General features: G+C 44.5%; 1 protein-coding gene across 1 annotated transcript in view; it reads left to right on the top strand.

Annotated features, from left to right (window-relative positions):
• Window positions 1–19,336, top strand: part of UBE2E3 (ubiquitin conjugating enzyme E2 E3) — a 117,830-nt gene that overhangs the window by 83,895 nt on the left and 14,599 nt on the right. The window contains exon 4 of the mRNA XM_068245422.1: window positions 12,828–12,960. Coding sequence (XP_068101523.1) covers window positions 12,828–12,960 — 133 coding nt within the window. The remainder of the gene's footprint in view (window positions 1–12,827; window positions 12,961–19,336) is intronic.

The raw sequence follows: 19,336 nt of genomic DNA, 5'->3' as shown, positions 1-19,336 counted from the left end.
GATGCGTACTCTTGTGCGCATGCGGCATCACGTCCCGCCGTCCAATCACCGCACAGAGCGGCCGCTCCAGGAAGTAAACACTGCACGTCTCAACGTGCAGTGAATATTAATTAGCCATGTGCCTGGCCGCTCTCCGCTCCTCCCCAACATGACTGCGCATGTGCAAACAGTCTAACGCGGCTTAAGCCGCTCTAACGCCGTTGCATGCTGCACTTTCTTAAGAACGTGCAGGGTTACATGTAACGCAACGTGGGCTGTGTGAACAGCCCACTTGTGTTACATTGCTGTGTGTTGGGGGAGCGTTATAGGCTGCACTAACGTGCGCCTGTAACGTCCCTGTGTGGAAGCAGCCTAAAGGTTATTATGCTGTTGCTTATCTTTTAGAGCAGAGAGGAAGTTCTCAGTTCAGGTCCACTTTAAAATAAGTGAAAATATTAAAATAATTTTGTGTTAACTGAACTTCCCCTTACCTGAAGCAATACAGAATTTAACTTTTTTTTGGCATCACATTGTTTCTGTAAATGTATAAAAAGATAGGTTTGCTAGCATTCCGTCATTTGCTATGCCTATGCATAAAGCGTGTCTGTGTAGGCTAGCTTACAGATGAAAGCTTGCTTGATTTCTTTTTTTTCCTGTAATTTAACAATACAGTATCAAATATGATAGCCTTTGCTTTCCAATAGCTTCCCTGCTCAGGTGCTTTCATCCTGTCTAATCCACAGTTCTCATCAGTATAATTGTATCTTTTTGTGTTTATTGCTTTAGATACCATGGTATGTAAGCGGTGATCTCAGGTGTCAGAGTTTACTGATGTAGTGGCTGATATGCTGGCATTCTTCTTTATCCTTTACACTAGTCAGAGAAGGGTTACTAGGTTGCTTTGTGCGATGCCTAATCACCATTCTTTGCAGAAATTGCTCAATGCTGGTTGGAGTGGGGATTATGTTTGCAAATATGTGTGCATAGTGATTTTACAGCGAATGCCTTAATGTCGTTTTTTTTTCCCCTCATTTAGAAGTTAAGAACATAAAGTGTGAGTAATGCAACTGGTATCTGAGTGGCTACACCAGTCATACCTTTGAATTGGTATGATTGATTTTGAATGAACAATGCCTGCGGTATAATCACACAGGAGGGGGGGGGGGGGGGGAGGTTGAATCGCATGTATTGAATGGTTTATGGGCTTTGATCAGTCGTTACGAGAGTTCTGTGTAAAAACGATAAGGGCCATGACCCACTTAGCCGGCGTGCATCTTGCAGGAGGCTCAGTGGCACTTGTAGTGATGCAAGCCATAGGAGTAGTTAGTAGGCAGTGTTCCCCCGTCCAACTCGCCTGTGGGAAAATATTTGGCCTGGATTCAGCCCTAGTGGACACGGGCCTTAAGGGCGCCTGCGATTTTGAAAATTGCCCTAAAAAGCTTGTGCAATGAATCCCTATGAGACTGTTCTCATCTGAGTAGTTTTTCTGATCCGCTCAGCAAAGTGCTGTCTGTACCATTTTCTGAGCGTTTTTGCTCAATAGAAGGTATAGGGAAATCGCAAAGCGCTTGAAAAAGCGCTTTGTATAGCGATTTCCCCAGCACTTTGATGAATAAATACATTGTATTAATTCATTTCCCGATCAAAGAGTTCACTTTCTGACTTGCGTCAGGAAGTGAAAAAAGACTAATCGCTCTGCAAAAGCGCTTAGAAAACCACTTAAAAAAACGCAGCAACCACCTGACCGCCAAGAGATTTCTCTTCTCTGCACTCCCATTTTTACAAATCCAGTGTAGGCTTTGGTGTCCTCCCGAAGACAGGAGCTCACGTGAGAAAGAGGATGCACTCCAGGATTTGTTGTTCTCCCTTAGACAGGTTCTCTTGTGAGAGTGAAAGCGCCAATTTGTTTAGTCTAAAGTTGCCCTATTCTGGGTAGCACACTGTCCTAAATTGAACACATAAAACATGAGAATTTTGTGCTGTAAAGGACTGGATCAAATTTTCTGTTGTTACTTGTTTATTGTTTAGGACAAATAGAAGGTTTGCTCCCAGTAGAGAGGATTCTCCACTTTGATTTTAGTTAGTCGCCCAGTGGCAAGGTTTTCTTTTGTTTTATTACGCCCTTTATGTACATATGCGCTGTGCTTGTCCTAGAAGATAAAAAGCACCCACAACCTATCCCCTCCCCATCTTACAATATATATATTAATCTCATTTTTTCCTCTTGTTATTTATGCTCTGCACTGCGTGTTTCAGGCAGCCAGAAGATAGGTCAGGAAAGACAGTAACAAGTGTTTGATTGCAGCGAGGGATTTGTATCTCTAAGCTTTTTACAGCTGTTTAACATTAATATATATGCACGGTAAAAGTAAATGAGCTCCACTCTGTATGCTTTATATAAGTGCTAACACACGACATTAATCTGCAAGCTTCTGCAAATGTCATCAGCGCAGCGTTCAGCAGATATACAGTTCTGTTGAGTTACGATACTCCAAATAATAAAAGTATTACTGGTAACATTCTACATAATCCAGACTATCTGATAGGATGTCTTTCAAATTAGTAAAGGCAGCAGATACATCACCTGCCATCAGCCACCAATATTGTTACACATCCTACCCGAGTGTACACGGACTCCAGCTATATCTGTGTCATTTAGCTCCCAGCAGGTCTTTTCACAGATAACGATGATATTGTAGAACGTAATAATTTTTCACAGATGAGTGCTTGGCTTTCACTTGTGTTTATGTAATGTTTGTTCGTTGCGTCCCACGCTGAGTGCAAGGTATGTGGTATCATTATGTGTCTTATTTCTTACATAGAACTATTATGTTCTCTACTATTCTGTAATTCTCTTTTCTTAAGAGGAACATCAGTTCAATTCAGAAAAGAAAAACCTTCGTAAGTATAACAACCACCAGCAAAATCCACTCTCACCGTCATACCTATAATATGGCTGTTCATGCTTTATCCTCTTCACAACTAAGGGTTTCCCTTTATGGATTAGAGCAATTTTCACATATCAAGACTCCTCCCATTCATTCGCCAATAACTTTCACTACTTGTCAAACCAAAATCATCTGTACATTTTTTTTTTCCGCTACAAATTGGGCTTTCTTTGGGTGGTATTTTTCGCTAAGAATTATTTTATTTTATATACATTTTAACAGAAATTAATGAAAAAACAAATTGAAAATCCATTATTTCTCAGTTTTCAGCTTTTATAGTTTTAAAATAAAATGTGACTGTAGATAAAACCCACACATTTTATTTCCCCATTTGTCTCAGTTATTTCAACATTTAAATTATGTCCCTAGTACAATATATGGCGACAATATTTTATTTGGAAATGTGTATTTTTTCCATATTTTATTTTATAAATTACAATCCCTTATGTTAAATATATATATATATATATATATATATATATATATACCCTCATTACAAAAAATGGTCTTGATTCATTAAAGAGACACTGAAGCGAAAAAAAAATATGATATAGTGAATTGGTTGTGTACTATGAATAATTACTAGAAGATTAGCAGCAAAGAAAATATTCTCATACTTTTATTTTCAGGTATATAGTGTTTTTTCTAACATTGCATCATTCTATTATATGTGCAGATTACACAACACTTAGCATTCAAAATGAGTCTTTCAGATCAGTCTGTGAAGTAATGACCTCTCCTCTAGCAGAGGAAAAGTAAATAGTCCAGGAACAGTTGAGATAACAAAAGTCAGATAACAGCCCTCTCCACGACTAACTTAGTCGGAGAGCTTAATGGCTTGTTTGCATAGAGATAACAACTGGAGTTTCTCAACTCTTCCTGTACTGGAAACAATTAGACTGATGTATCTGATCTTAAAGAGAATCTGTATTGTTAAAATCGCACAGAAGTAAACATACTAGTGCGTTAGGGGACATCTCCTATTACCCTCTGTCACAATTTCGCCGCTCCTCGCCGCATTAAAAGTGGTTAAAAACAGTTTTAAAACGTTTGTTTATAAACAAACAAAATGGCCACCAAAACAGGAAGTAGGTTGATGTACAGTATGTCCACACACAGAAAATACATCCATACACAAGCAGGCTGTGTACACCCTTCCTTTTGAATCTCAAGAGATCATTTGTGTGTTTCTTTCCCCCTGCAGCTATCTTCCACTGAAGTGTCAGGCTGTTTCTTCCTGCAGAGTGCAGACAGCTCTGCCTGTATGTAATTCCTCAGTATGTGAAAGCCCAGCCAGCTCAGAGGAGAATTTATCCAGCTTGTAAAAGATAAGAGAGAAGAGAGAAGCTGCCCTAATCTAAATAACACACAGGCAGTGTGCAGAGAGGGGCCTGGAGGGGGGAGATGCATCACAGAGCCACAACACTGAAGAACTTGTCAGCCTTCCAGACACAGGCTGACAAGTCTGACAAGAGAGAGATAAGTTGATTTATTACAGAGATGGTGATAGTAGAACGTGCTGCAGTAAGCCAGAACACATTAGAATAGCTTTTGGAACTTGTAGGATGATAAAAAACAGGATGTAATTTTTGTTACGGAGTCTCTTTAATGTTTTATTTCTTAGCTGCACTACACATACAAATCATAATATCATCATTTTTTTTTCGCTTCAGTGTCTCTTTAAGCTGCACTGCTAAAGCAGCACACCTTAATGTGAAGGAGTGGCCACTATGTGTATCTTATATAGCTGCGATCACTATTATGTAAGGAGTGTGTCTTCCTATACATAGTAACTATAGTTACCAGTGTTCTCCCCAGGCTCTTTTAGCTGGGTGCTCCACCCGGCTAGTTTTGGTGAGCACCTGCCTGTTATCTGCTCACCTCCTCCTATGCTGTAAGCAGAGTTGCGCACAGAAGCACCAGCCCTGCATTCTCTCCTCTCGCCCCACCCAGCTACATTTTCATGCCACCTAGCTGGAAAAAAAAATTCTGGGGAGATCACTGAGTTACTTTGTATAGGAAGGCGCTATGCTATGTAAGGCATGCATAGTGGCCTCTCCTTCACATTAAGGTGCGCTTCTTTAATAGTTGAGTTTAATGAATCAAGCCCTAACTCCCTAACATAATAATTTTTAAATTCTGTCACTTTGGGGTTTTTTTCTTTTATTGGAACTATGGGGACAGGAAGGGTTAATGGGCTATCCCCGGAACCTGACTTACACTGCTGTGCGGCCATAGACATACCATTATATCTATGGCGGCTCTGAGGTCAGGCGCAGCCTGGGGAAGGACCCGCACTGAATAGACCTGCCTCGCCAAAGAGGGGCTGTAGAGTACTACATTTACAGATGTTAAGGTGTCAGATGTTTTAGTGCTTGTATGATGTTTTCTGCTCTGTAATGAAAGCTGACATTGATAAGACATACCGTATTTTCCGCCATATAAGACGCACTTTTTCTCCCTAAAAAATGGGGAGAAAAAGTCCCTGCGTCTTATATGGCAAAGGCAGGGAATCCCCGACTTATGAACGCCCGCTGTTACGCACCGCCGTCATCGGGGATTCCCTGCCTGCTCTCTCCTGTGCCTCTGCTTCCCTTCTCTGTGTCCCCGCTGCCGTGTATAGCGGCAGGCTTTGCCTCCCCATGTCGCCGCATGCTGTCCCGATGTCCCCGCTGCCTGCCTATAGCTGCAGGCTTTGCCTCCCCATGTCGCCGCATGCTGTCCCGATGTCCCCGCTGCCCGCCTATAGCTGCAGGCTTTGCCTCCCCATGTCGCCGCATGCTGTCCCGATGTCCCCGCTGCCCGCCTATAGCTGCAGGCTTTGCCTCCCCCATGTCGCCGCATGCTGTCCCGATGTCCCCGCTGCCGGTGTATAGAGGCAGTCTCTTACCTTTCCAGCAGCGCCCGCGGGGACAGCCGACCTCTTCACCGCTGCACTTCTCGCTCTAGTGTTGGCTTGTACTGATGACGCGTCATCAGTACAAGCCAACACTAGAGCGAGAAGTGCAGCGGTGAAGAGGTCGGCTGTCCCCGCGGGCGCTGCTGGAAAGGTAAGAGACTGCCTCTATACACCGGCAGCGGGGACATCGGGACAGCATGCGGCGACTTGGGGGAGGCAAAGCCTGCAGCTATAGGCGGGCAGCGGGGACATCGGGACAGCATGCGGCGACATGGGGGAGGCAAAGCCTGCCGCTATATGGGGACAACGGGACAGCATGCGGCGACATGGGGGAGGTAAAGCCTGCAGCTATACGCGGGACAGCATGCGGCGACATGGGGAGGCAAAGCCTGCCACTATACACGGGCAGCGGGGACATGGGGACAGGAAGCAGTGACATGGGAGAGGCAAAGCCTGCCTATATACACTTAAACTGGCAGCCGGGACACGGGGACAGGAAGCGGGGACATGGGGGAGGCAAAGCCTGCCGCTATTCACTATTGAAAAAGAGAGCAGGGACACACGCTAAGTGGCTAACTGTAGCAGGGACACAGGAGAGAGAAATGGCAACACAGGGGAGGTAGAAAGAGACACCTGGGAGTCGAGTGGTGACACCTGGGGGAACAGACGGACACCTGGGAACAGAGTGGGGACTCCTGGGGGGAACAGAAGGACACCTGGGGGAACAGGAGGACACCTGGGGGAACAGAACGGGACACCTGGGAAAAAGTGGGCACTCCTGGGGGGAACGGAATGACACATGAGGGGACAGAAGGACACATGGGGGACAGAAGGACACATGGGGGGACAGGCGACACCTTTTGGGGGAGAACAAAGTACAGGACGCTCCTGGAACATGGACGCACCAGGTTTAGTAAATATATATTTTTTTCCCTGGTTTTTGCTCTCTAAACCTGGGTGCGTCTTATATTCCGGAGCGTCTTATACGGCGAAAAATACGGTATGTCAGCAGCTTCTCAGGGATACATAACCAAAAAAAAACTAAACAAAACACAAAAGTACTATAAAACACTTATCAGCGGGAGAGAAGCATTGGAGTCATGCAGTTAAACAGTTCATTGGTTTCAGCGTCACACAGAACTGAAATGTAGAAGGACACGGATAAAGATCAAAGCATTCTGCTTCAGGGTGGTAACATTTTCACTGTTCATTTCAGAATTAAAATTCCAATTATTAGAAAATATTCAATTGTGTTTTGGTCCATTTGATCACGTGTATATCACGTTTTAAGAATGCCCAGTAATGCCTGCAGGAATCCTTTGTATAGCTCAGTAACACAAGGTGTAGCTCCTTCAGGTTTACTAATGGCTTCTGGGTGACACAGTCAATGCCGCTATGTATTGTCATCTCAGGGCAGCAGCTGTTATGTGGAATATAGAGCTAAGCCTAGCTTGCAACTGTCTGCTCTCTGCAAATGCTAAACGTGTAAATCATGTAATTTGTTTCAGTAATGAACACTGTAATGTGCACAAATCACAGTTTAACTTTAAGAATGCTTGCTGCCTGCCTCAGGGGCATCTCTTCCATGCGGGCTGCACTTCTCCCAAAGACTGAGGCGGTATTTCTTTACACTGTGCTTACTCGTAAATTGGAACTATTGAGCCATTTTGGAGCTATAGGGTGAAAAGGTGATACTGTTAATGGCTTGTTGGAGGAAGTTGGCCTTTCTCCACGTAATAGGGCAAGATGCGTCCAATGATCTTCTTTTCAGTTGACATCTTATTGTGCTCAAAACTTATTTTGGATACTTTTTTACAGGCCTAGTTCAAGCACATTGTCTGACACATTATTTGATTGTAACCACTACTAGAGGCCAGCTGCTGCATTTTTCTTATACTATCTTTAGGTGTGACAACTATTATTGAGAGTTTATGTGCTTTCAATGCCATTTTTTGTATGGTTTTGTCTTCAAGACCTTGCATGGTTGTTCAAGTGGTTTTCTGATAAAATATCGCTATATTCTGATTTTCATACTTAATGTTTAGGCCTCGTGTAGAGATGATTGCAGACCTCCTTAAATGCCTAATGATAAAACTGTATTTTCTTTACCATTTTGATGATTCTTTAATGGTATTCTGCATATTATACACGTTTGTCTGCTATGTTTCTTAAAGTAGATCTGAACTCTTGTACAGTACAGAAGGGAGACAGAAAAACATGCACCCTGTATGTATTTAGAGAGTTTAGCCTGCCTAATTCCCCTCACCTGTGACTAATCACCACTGTAGTTTGATCTCTTCAGCTGTGTAAGCTCAGCAATCTCCTCTGGCAAAGCTGCTAATTTGTAAACACAGGATGTTAAAATAGGTTTGCTTCCATGAAAGCAGGAAGTAGGCACACTGCAGATTTCAGGATTTGCATTTAGAGCAGAGAGCAAATTCTGAGTTCAAGTTTGCGTTAACAATAACACTGGTGGAGGCACCCAGTATATATGTTTCAGATGAATAACTGTGCATATGAGAGGCAGAATCTTACCTCTCTTGAAGGAAGAACCAATATAATTGGAAAAATAGTATTTATTTGTTTAAAGGAATACTTAAGTCAGCTAAAAAAAATGACTTTTACTCACCCGGGGCTCTCCTCAGCCCCCTGCAGCTGAACGGTGCCCTCGCCGTGTCCCTCCAATGCGCCTGGACTCGCCGACGGCCACTCCCGGTTTGGCCGTCACCGGCCGACAGGCTGGGAACGCGGCTGATTAGCCGCGTTCCCGGCCGCAATAGCGCCCTCTATAATGCTATTGCGGCCGGGAATGCGGCTAATCAGCTGCGTTCCCAGCCTGTCGGCCGGTGACGGGCAAACCGGAAGTGGCCGCCGCATCGGAGGGACACGGCGAGGGCACCGTTCACTGCAGGGGGCTGAGGAGAGCCCCGGGTGAGTAAAAGTCATTTTTTTTAGCTGACTTAAGTATTCCTTTAAGCACTAAAAGGGACAATTTTAATGGATGCTGGCCCACTGCTTCAGGCCAATAAATTGCCTGTATCGGGAGCTATGTCAGTGTTATTGTTCAGCCCCATACTCCTGTACAGGATTGATGTTTTTTTTAATTTCTCTAAAAAACTCAGAGGAGAATCGACCACCCAGCACCTGCACCGCAGACCCAGAAACCCGAGTGGTGATGGTTATATGCCACAGGCTCTCACGGTGGTTGCAAGTTATTGCAACCCACCTTTGTGAGTACAGCTAAGTTCCTGTGATATGGAACTCAGGCAATCAAAAGTCTTAACTAACCGGCATGCCTGAATGATAATGGTGACTTTACTCTAGCAGCCTTTCCGAATTACCTAGTGGGCTCCTAGCAGCTTCCGGCATCCATATGCGCAAGTCAGCGTGTCACCTGATCCGATGCAGGTCAGCTGACATGCCACCAGCTTCCGTGCACGGGGAAAGCCGCTTGCAGACCGCTAGGTGAATCAGAAAGGCTGCTAGACATCACTGGTGCATTTTAGGCCGATTGCTCAAGTGACCAGCAAGCACATGTATCCGGCATCAGGTGATCCCCGGCTGGTGCCAGATACTAGGGACTCTGCTGTATATACTATCTTACATTACACCATCCAACAACCTACATTAATGCACCATTTGGCTCCTGGTCATTCTCATTTTCCAGATTCTCTGAAGTTACTGCTAAGAATAACCCCCCCACCAAGAATAACCCCCTAGTCTTGCTGTGTTTCTTGGCTGTTTCAATAGATAAACCAACATTGGTTAATTTGAATCTGCACGGTTAAGACTATAATTCTTAATAAGCTGTATAATATAAAAACCTCTTCATCTCCAATAAGCACAAAGATGCCACCTTCAAGATTTACTGCCAGTAAAGGTTGCACATAAAATCTATTCCTAAATGTGAACCAGCGAAGAGGCGACACAGAGTATATGCTTGATTAATGGAAGCCTGATGTGTGAGGCAGCGCTGTTACTTTTTGCAAAGTGCTCTTTCAAACACTTTTACTAAACCGCTCTTTTAGATGGAATGATTTGGGATAGTAAATGTCAGTTTTGTTATGTATTTGAAAGTGTCACGTGGACATGTCCCAGTACCATGTATATTCCGGCATCGCCCCATGCTCTACCCTCATCCGGAGAAAATTCAGCATATTGCAGCGCATGCCCTAACATTGCAAGCGATGTTTAGGAGACCGAGACAAAATGGTGCCAGTGTGATGTGGGGGTGAGAACTGAGTCACTTAATGCAAACTGTTTAATGGTTACCTGGCGAAGGTACAGTAGTAGGTGAATTTGGTAGTAGTAGTAGTAGGTGAATTTGGCCAGCTGCCAGATAACAAAGCTGTTAAAAACCTGAAGGAAAACGGAACGAAGGGTGAATTGAGTTAGGTTTATGCCTGGTACACACAATGCAATACTCCAATTGATGGTCAAATCGATTGACGGTCATGGTCCTTCCGCGCGTTGCAACATGTTAGTTAATTCGTACGTACCCATGTTGTGAGATCATAGAAACCGATCTCTCATCTCGCAAAAAAATCAACGGTTATCCGAAAAATTGTGCAAAAAGTCGTGCTGTGGGTACAGGCGTTAAACTCTATGAGGGAGGAGAGGTTTGGGCATAAAGAAGAGAATTTGACTTTAGAGCTAGGTTATTGGCAGTGGGGATGTGTGGCAATGCCAATGAAAATACCATTGCAGACCCAAAATAGCAGACTATTCATAAAATGCTGATTCTCTGCCTATCCTGAGCTAACACAATCAGACTGTACCAAAAGCTACCAGTGCTAGTAAGATACCAAAAGAAGTTAAAATGGGAGTCTAACCTCCAATGATGGTTGAGTGGCCACCATTTGTGAAATCAAGGACACCAGTTTTATAAAGTCAGTGTCTTTTAATGTGCTTGATGTGGCTGTCTGGACCACAGTCGAGGGCAGATAATCCTGCATACATGTAAAAAAATTCAACTGCCATATATTCCAGCGTATAAGACGACCCCCCAACTTCTCCAGATAAAATATAGTGGTTGGGATATACTTGGGATATACTCTTCCAAAGCACACCAAACAAAAATAAAAAAACCATATCTGCTTTGCATAAACAGATACTGGCGCTTTACTGTATGTGGTACCTAGTATATAACCGTATATAGGCGATTGACTGGTTGGATTGGTCAACTCTCCTTCTCCCTAAGGCTCAACACACACCATAGAATCTTGGTTGTTCAATCTTACCACTTTCATGTAGTAATAGAGCTTATCCAATCAATCATTAAAGGTATTTTCAATCTAATGGACCTTATACTACATAGATTTGGTAAATCTGTACAACCAAGATTGTATGGTGTGTGTTGAGCTATAGTTGATTGGTCAGCACTCCTGTCTCCCTGTTTATCAGAGTAGTATGGAAGAATAGATTGCACTGTGCCCATAAAACACGCCTCTTTCACCCTTCTTGCCCGCCCTTCTATTTACCTGCTTCTCTGCCTCTCAGATCTTGCATAAGTGTGCCGCTTCACTACAGTCCTCAGCAGTGAGATCTGATGGCCCATACTCACGGGCTACATTTGTGGCCTGTCGCTAGCACACGGGAGCGTGTGCGCGACAGGCCGGCGACAGCTCGTCGCCAGGTCCCTCCGCATACACACGGCGGAGGGACCTGGCAACTGATATGGCGGAAGCTGGCGCTGTTGTTCCTCCCTCCGCCGGAAGCTCAAGGTATTCCCTGCTTGTTGCTGTCGCTAGTCCGCATACCCACGCGGACTGGCGACAGTTGCGGCAGCAACTGTCGCCAGGCGATTGACCGCGCCAATCGCCCGGCGACAGCAGAGACGAGCGACGGTTCGGAGTGCGCACCCGTGTTGCGCTTCATACTCAAGGACGACCTGTCGCGGCGTCCGCGTGTTGCGGCGACAGGTCAGGAAATGTCCAAAAACCCCAATTTAAAAAATAATAATAATAAAAAAAAAATCTTAGGAATAAACTCAAAATTCAGAATTGATGAGTTAAAATTAACCCATTTTATTATGTGGGGTGGGGTGTGGGGGGGGGGGGGGGGGGTACATTGCAAAGAAACCTGAAGGTAATCTAGAGATAAATATGCAAAAGTCCCTGTTCAAAATATATTGTTCTGAAATAATTTATGCGCTAAAGAATTTAGCCATACAACATGCTATTTTTAAGGTGCATTATGCACAAACTGAATAGTGACATAAGCCGAAGAGAAATATCCAATACCACACAGATGCACACAATTTTGCCCCTGTTTGTATGCGTAAATACAATTAAAAGCTGTACTGTATTTGTCTGTGCCTGGAGATATGAAGGTGTGCTCCCTGGAAAGCAGTCCTTGCATTGTAATTTATTGTACCAGGATTCATTAGTGTGTTTTCCCTTGTCATGGCTTCATTGACCTATAGCTATTCCTCATTTGCAGCAGACGTATAACTGACCAGCATTTGCATAGAGATCTTGTTTAATTCATTAATGTTACGGGTTCGTGTTCCTAGCTGTTATATGCATACGTGCAGTCGCTGTATTTCTATTTTATTTATCAGTAGCAGGGAAGGATTTAGGTGAGATTGTTAGGCTTGGTTCATATGTAAATGTAATCTTGTGTGTATTGTACAGGTACACGGTACATGCTGTGGTCTATCACAGCTTATTATTATTATTTAGTAATTATATAGCGCCAACATCTTCGCTGTACAGAGTATATTGTCTTGTCACGTAACTGTTCCTATGTGCGCTAATCATCTGATGAAAGTCAATGCAGTCCGCTATGCAAAAAAATCATACCTCTCTGCATTGCGTGCTGTGGAAACACAACAATCAAACCGGACATGTCAAAAACAAACTGCTGTGAGTGATTACCTGCTTCATCTGATGATCTGGTTTGCTCACTTCTGTCAAAAATGCAGGACTCAACGTGACCTAAACCTTATTGTTAAAAGTTCATTTCTGCCAGTTGACCTTTCCTTTTCTTTCTGTTCACAGTGCTGGCCCTAAAGGAGATAACATCTATGAATGGAGGTCAACTATCCTTGGACCCCCAGGATCTGTATATGAAGGGGGAGTATTTTTTTTGGATATAACATTTTCATCTGATTATCCGTTTAAGCCACCAAAGGTAAATATTGTTTGTTTTTTTTTTAAATTCTCTTTTTTTTTATTTATTTTGTGTTTTATGTAGAGGTGAAATCTTCCGCTGCGCTTTACACAGTATACAGTCTTGTCACTTGCTGTTCCTCAGAGGGGCTGGCAGTAGTAACATGTCCCTATCATAGTCCAAGGCCAATTTTGGGCGAACTCAATCAACTTACCTGTATATGAGCAGCACGGTGGCCGTAGTGGTTAGCGCTCTTGCCTTGCAGCGCTGGATCCCCAGTTTGAATCCCAGCCAGGTCAACATCTGCAAGGAGTTTGTATGCTTTCCCCATCTCTGTGTGGGTTTCCTCCAGGCACTCTGGTTTCCCCCACATGCCAAAAGCATACAGATAAGTAAATTGGCCATAGACTACAATAAATACACTACGCGATACACACATAGACATACGACTATAGTAGGGATTAGATTGCAAAGCCCTCTGAGGAACAGCTATGTGACAAGACCATATTTTCTGTACAGATGTCGGCGCTAAATAAATACTAAATAATAATAATATGCATTTGAGATGTTGGAGAAAAACAGGGTATCCAGAGGAAACCTATGAAAATACATGAAACTTCCAATTCAAACCAGGAACCCAGTGCTGCAAGGCAAGAGAATTAAAGAGAAACTCCGACCAAGAATTGAACTTTATCAGTAGCTGATACCCCCTTTTACATGAGAAATCTATTCCTTTTCACAAACAGACCATCAGGGGGCGCTGTATGACTGATATTGTGGTGAAACCCCTCCCACAAAGAAATTCTGAGTATGTACTCTTGCTAGTTTCCTGTCTGTGAACCTTGCTGCATTGTAGGAAATAGCTGTTTACAGCTGTTTCCAACTGCCAAAACAGCAAGCAGCAACTACACCACCTGCCAGCAGTAAAAATGTCACCATGTAATAAATGTCAGAATATAAATCAGGGATTTAAAATATTTTACAATGGGCAAACACTGACTAAATCATTTATACATAATTATTGTAAAAATGAAGCACGTTTTTTATTACATTATTTTCACTGGAGTTCCTCTTGAAGTCTCACACATACGCTAGCTGAAACTCGGCCAAGGTGGGCGATAAGGACCACCTCTGTTGAGAATCTAGTTTGAGTACAGCAGCCCATGAAGCCTTGGCTAGGGATCAGCCTGACTGGACCACCTCAGCTGAGCACTGGCCAAGACCATTGTACTTCTCACATTGTTCTTCTGCTCCTCATGCACTGCTCCTTCAGCCGTCCTCCTCCTGCACAGCAGCAGAATGCTTTGCTACCCTGTAGGCTAGCGACTCCTCTGTACAGCATTGGCCGCATCGCTCGAGAGATCGAGTCCCAATCCCTGCTTCACAACTTGTGCTGTAAGTGTGTATGAGGCTTTATACACTACACCATCATACGAGGCTTTATACACTACACCACCGTGCTGCCCATGTATAGTTTTGTCATTTGTTCAGTCTATGATATGATCTTCCTCTAAGAGCCCACTCCCAATGGCACCCTTCACAAGAGCTATTGCAGTATATTATTGATGTGGGTTCTGACTCATAAATAGACATTTTTCATTCACTGGAAAAACTTGGAAGCATTAAGCGTAATTTGTATGTTTCACACAGGCGGGTTTTTTGCCATTTCAGTAATCCGACACACATTCATCTTTATATGTGAAGGAAACAAAGCCAGTGGCTTAGAGCACGATGAAGATCTCCATAATAGCAGTCCTGCCTCTTGGATCAGTAACACTAAAATGGCTTTTGCCAGTAATTCTGACTGGGAAAGACAAATATAGAAGCCTGGGATAAAGCTCTGAGTATTTTTAAATCTAGTCAAGCTAGGCATATAACACTTAGAGCAGTGTAAGTATTTGTATAGCCGTATACAGCTTGTTGATCTCTTCCAAGCTGCTTTATTAAAATGTGCCTGTAGCTCCTTGTCTGAAATGATAAACTGCTGACCGTAGGACATGTTTTACCCTCCTAGAAGAGCCTTGATATGCTTTCTAATGGTTGGCATAAAAAGTAGATCATCGTGAGTAAGGCATGTGGCCACGAAGCAACCAATCCTGGCTAGAATTACACACTGCTGAGGAGTTACTTGGGAATTTGGCCTTTGCATTTCCCTTCTTGCTAATACTGTATACGCTACCTTATTTTTCAAACTATAAGACACTCCGGACTATAAGAGACACCTAGCTTTGGAGGGCAAAAACCTGGGGAAAAAATATACTAATCCTGGTGCGTCCATGTTCCAGGAGCATCTTGAAGATGTTCTTCTGCAATTATTGTTTCCCCATTTGTCCTCGTGTCCTGTGTCCCCATGTGTTGCCCCCCCACGTTTCTTCTGCTTCCTGTGTGTAAATACAGTTAGCGGCAGCGCAGCTCACCTAATCCACAGTTCCATTGGTGATCAGCAGACCTCTCATCTTCCGCACAGCTCCCCCTAGTGACTGCTCCTGCTGATTGCGTCAGAAGAAGCAGCAACTTGTGGGAGCCCAGCGGGTGAAGAGGGGTCTGGAATCTCCGCTATAACTGTTGATTTGGAGAGCCGCGCTGCCACTAATTGTATTTACATACGGGAAGCGGAGTACGACACAGGCGGAGAATACAGGGAGTTTCCAACGCCGCAGTATGTAGGCAGTTCATATTAGCGAACTATCATAGAATTTCACGCTACACCTGCTATTGCTGAAATTCTGTCTTGTCCCCATTTTTATTGCCTGATGAAGCGGGCTGGGCCTGCGAAACGCATTGCACTGTTTTGGGGTACTAATTAATAAATGTGACTACTATTCAGACAGTCTTTCGTGTCTGCTTTATGGAGGTAAGTCCACCGCTTCCTCCCAGCAAATTTTAAAGTTTTTATCCACTTTTATCCTGCTGGCGCCTCTGTTCTCCTACTGCTATAGCTGTGAAAGAGGATGGTGCTGTGTAAATGGATATAGCACACTTTGCAGTGACTGAACACAGAATGAACGATCTCTGTAATTAGGAACCCATCTCTGTCTGCAGCAAGGAGCCCACAAGCGGCTTGTTTCTGGCTTTGTAGTCATTCCAAAATTAATACAAGAAATGCATTTCATAGTCTGTAAATATTAAACCGTAGATGCCCTCTCCAATGCTAGCCACAAACAGGCAGATGTGTAGGGTGACTGATCTGCCCACGTTTAGAGATCACTAAGCTCTGCTGCCAACCACAGCTGTCATTTCCAAACTGGGATATGTTTCAATTTGGCTTGAATGGGATTCAGAGATTGTTTGATTTTTCTACTGAAGAGAGTATTATTAAGCATTGGTCACACATGATTATTTCACTATGCTCAGGATTACCTGCAACTCAAGTCATAGACTAGATTGTTTCAAGCAGAGCTTCATTTTATGGTCTGCCCAGACTTAAAGCACACCTGCATTACACACTCTTCCAGATGAGTGCTCTCCCGCCATGTTTTAAAAGCCTAAAAACGCCTTCTGCACACCTTAACAACATGCCTTAAACGAGTGGTGAGTGTCATCTCACCTTGCTGGCCAGGCTTTAGAATTCGTGGTTCATGGGGGCGTGGTTTTTAATTTGTAAAGATAATCTGTAATGAAAAAAAAACCTTCTGGGGGATACTTACCTTGGGAGGGGGAAGCCTCTGGATCCTAACGAGGCTTCCCCGTCGTCCTCTGTCCCTCCATTGGAGTGCCGGGTCCCCCCCGAGCTGCGGCGAAGTCAATATTTAACTACCGCGATCCTGCGCAGGCGCACTAGTGGCTCTTCCTTGGGGCTAAGGTGAAAATGGCCCAGCCCGATCGTATCCGCTCTACTGTGCAGACGCAAAGGACTCACGCCTGCGCAGTAGAGCGGATATGATCGGGCTCCACTATTTTCGCCTTAGCCCGAAAGAAGAGCCACTGGTGTGCCTGCGCAGGATTGCTGTAGGTAAATATATCACAGCTTGTTGAGGCAGTTGCAGGGGGGGCAGCGCTGGGTTCCCTGGAGATTCAGAGGACAGGGAAGCCTCTTTGGAAATAATTCTGCGTTGATGCTGGTATATGCAAATGTATGCACTCCCTTTGCTCATGAAATCAAATAATTTGATATGTTGTTAAATTTGGTTTGGTGACTATGAATTAAAATGGGACCTTAGACGGATGAAAAGAAAAGTTTTGTACATACCCGGGGCTTCCTCCAGCCCCCTTCAGGCTAATCAGTCACTCGCTGTCCTACTCCGCCACCTGGATCTTCTGCTATGAGTCTCGGTAATTCATCCAGTCAGCGGAGTCCAGCCACGTGCCGCTCCCACAGCCAGGAGCATTCTGCACCTGCACAACAGTGCTGCGCAGGTGTGGTACGCTCCCGGTGGCGGAGTGTGTGCATGCAAACTACGCCCGACTGGCTCAAGTACCTGGACTCATAGCAGAAGATCCAGGTGGCGGAGGAGGACAACGAGGGACTGATTAGCCTGAAGGCGACTGGAGGAAGCCCCAGGTATGTATAAAACTTTAATTTCATCTGTCTCAGGTTTACTTTGTTACACAGTAGTACTATACTCTACATATGCACTCCCCACAGAGCTGCAGGGAATCCACTGAGAATGCTGTGCACATTGAACACAGAGGTGTTGTCTATCACCCATAAACCTGGTTCAGATTGTACATGTGTAATAGAGGAAGAATTGCCTCATTCTCCCGCAGAGTACCTGCACATCACTCTTACATGTACCCACAGTCACATTGCCTGGGGCCTGATCCATGTTCTTTGTTCCTGTCTTCTACACGTACTCTTACTAAGGACTAGTTTTAGTATATGACTAAAAGTATTAGAGGCAGAAGATCAGCCGGCTAGCCAGGTAACTGGTATTATTTAAAAGGGAATAAATATGGCAGCCTCCTTATCCTTCTCACTTCAGTTGTATTTAAAAATTCCTAATCGTTGGCAAAATTCCTAAGCGTTAAGAGATGCATTTCATGTTACATACTTTCAATCAACAAAATTGTAATATGCAAATTAGAGGCGTCTTGAGTCGAGGAGTCTGAGTCGGTGGAATCCTAACCTGAGGAGTCGGTGGATTTTGTACCGACTCCACAGCCCTGGATACCAATGCAAGATTTGGCATCTTTTCTGTACTTTGACTCATCACCAGTGATGTAATATTAACCCTTCCCTACTGAAGTGCTGGAGGCTGCAGAGAAACATGTTAGGCCCGGTTCACATTAGCGGTTGTTTGCCAAACGGACCGGATGACCTGACCGGATCCGGATCGGAACCGTACGGTTCTGATCCGGATCCGATCCGGATCCGGTCAGGTTGCATCAGGTGGTAATCAGGATGCGATCCGGATCCGTTTGGCAAAGTAACGTAAAAAAAAAAAAAAATGTTGGGGTCTGGGAGGTCAGCAGAAGGGGGACCTGTGGAATCAGGCCCTCTGCTGTTTAGCACTCACCTCCACCTCCGACATGCTGCCAACATCTTGCCAACACCTCCAGCTCGTGCTGCTCCACTCCGAAATGCTTGCCCATGTGTCCCCAGCCAATATCGCCGCAACAATCCGCATAGGAAGTGGGGTAGAACATCCGGATTTCTCAGCCAGTGTGTTGTGCGGCCTCCGGTTCCCATTTGTTTGTATTGGCCGGATGGTGCAGTCCGGCTCCGCCCCGGATACGGCTGCCGGAGGGGCCGGATGAAAAAATAGCGCATGTTGGAACGGAGTCCGGATCCGGCCCGGATCCGGTCCGGCTCCGGTTCTGCAGAACGGACCCATGTGAACGGACGCATAGGCTTTAATTGCTATGCCGTGCGTCCGTTCCGTCCGTTCTGCAGGCGGTGCGGCTCCGGCACGGCGATTCCGGAGGGCCACCGCAAGTGTGAACCGGGCCTTACACATAGTGGTCAACTCAAATCTAACAGGAAAGGTCACTCTGTCTGGGAAAAAAGAGATCTGTTTTTCCGTACACAGTCTCCCTTTGTCTATAGATAGGTAATTGCATCAGGCCTTCCAGCTGCACCAGCAAAAAATGGTAGTCACTCTGTCAGGCTCATGACTAACATATGAGGCACTCAGGAGGCTGGACGTTGACACAGTGCAAAATTTAAATCCTTGACTCAAACACACAGCCAGCTGACTCACGCAAACTTACATTCCTAAAGTGAAAACCATACATTTGCATAGTGCATGGATGTATCCACTTCTATCATGTAAGACACAGAACATTTATATTGCGCTTTTCTCCTGGCAAGCTCAAAGTGCAATGTTAAAGAAACACTGCAACTTCTATCTAGTAAATAAGTTCTGGCAGGATGGGGAGGAATAGGGAAGACCTTCTGACAGGGGTCCATAACAACAGCTGTACAAATACAGCCTAGAAGGATAAAATAATTCATAGA

The sequence above is a fragment of the Hyperolius riggenbachi genome, chromosome 7 (assembly GCF_040937935.1).
Source record: "Hyperolius riggenbachi isolate aHypRig1 chromosome 7, aHypRig1.pri, whole genome shotgun sequence".
Lineage (NCBI taxonomy): Eukaryota > Metazoa > Chordata > Amphibia > Anura > Hyperoliidae > Hyperolius > Hyperolius riggenbachi.
This window is presented reverse-complemented; position numbering and strand designations above follow the sequence as displayed.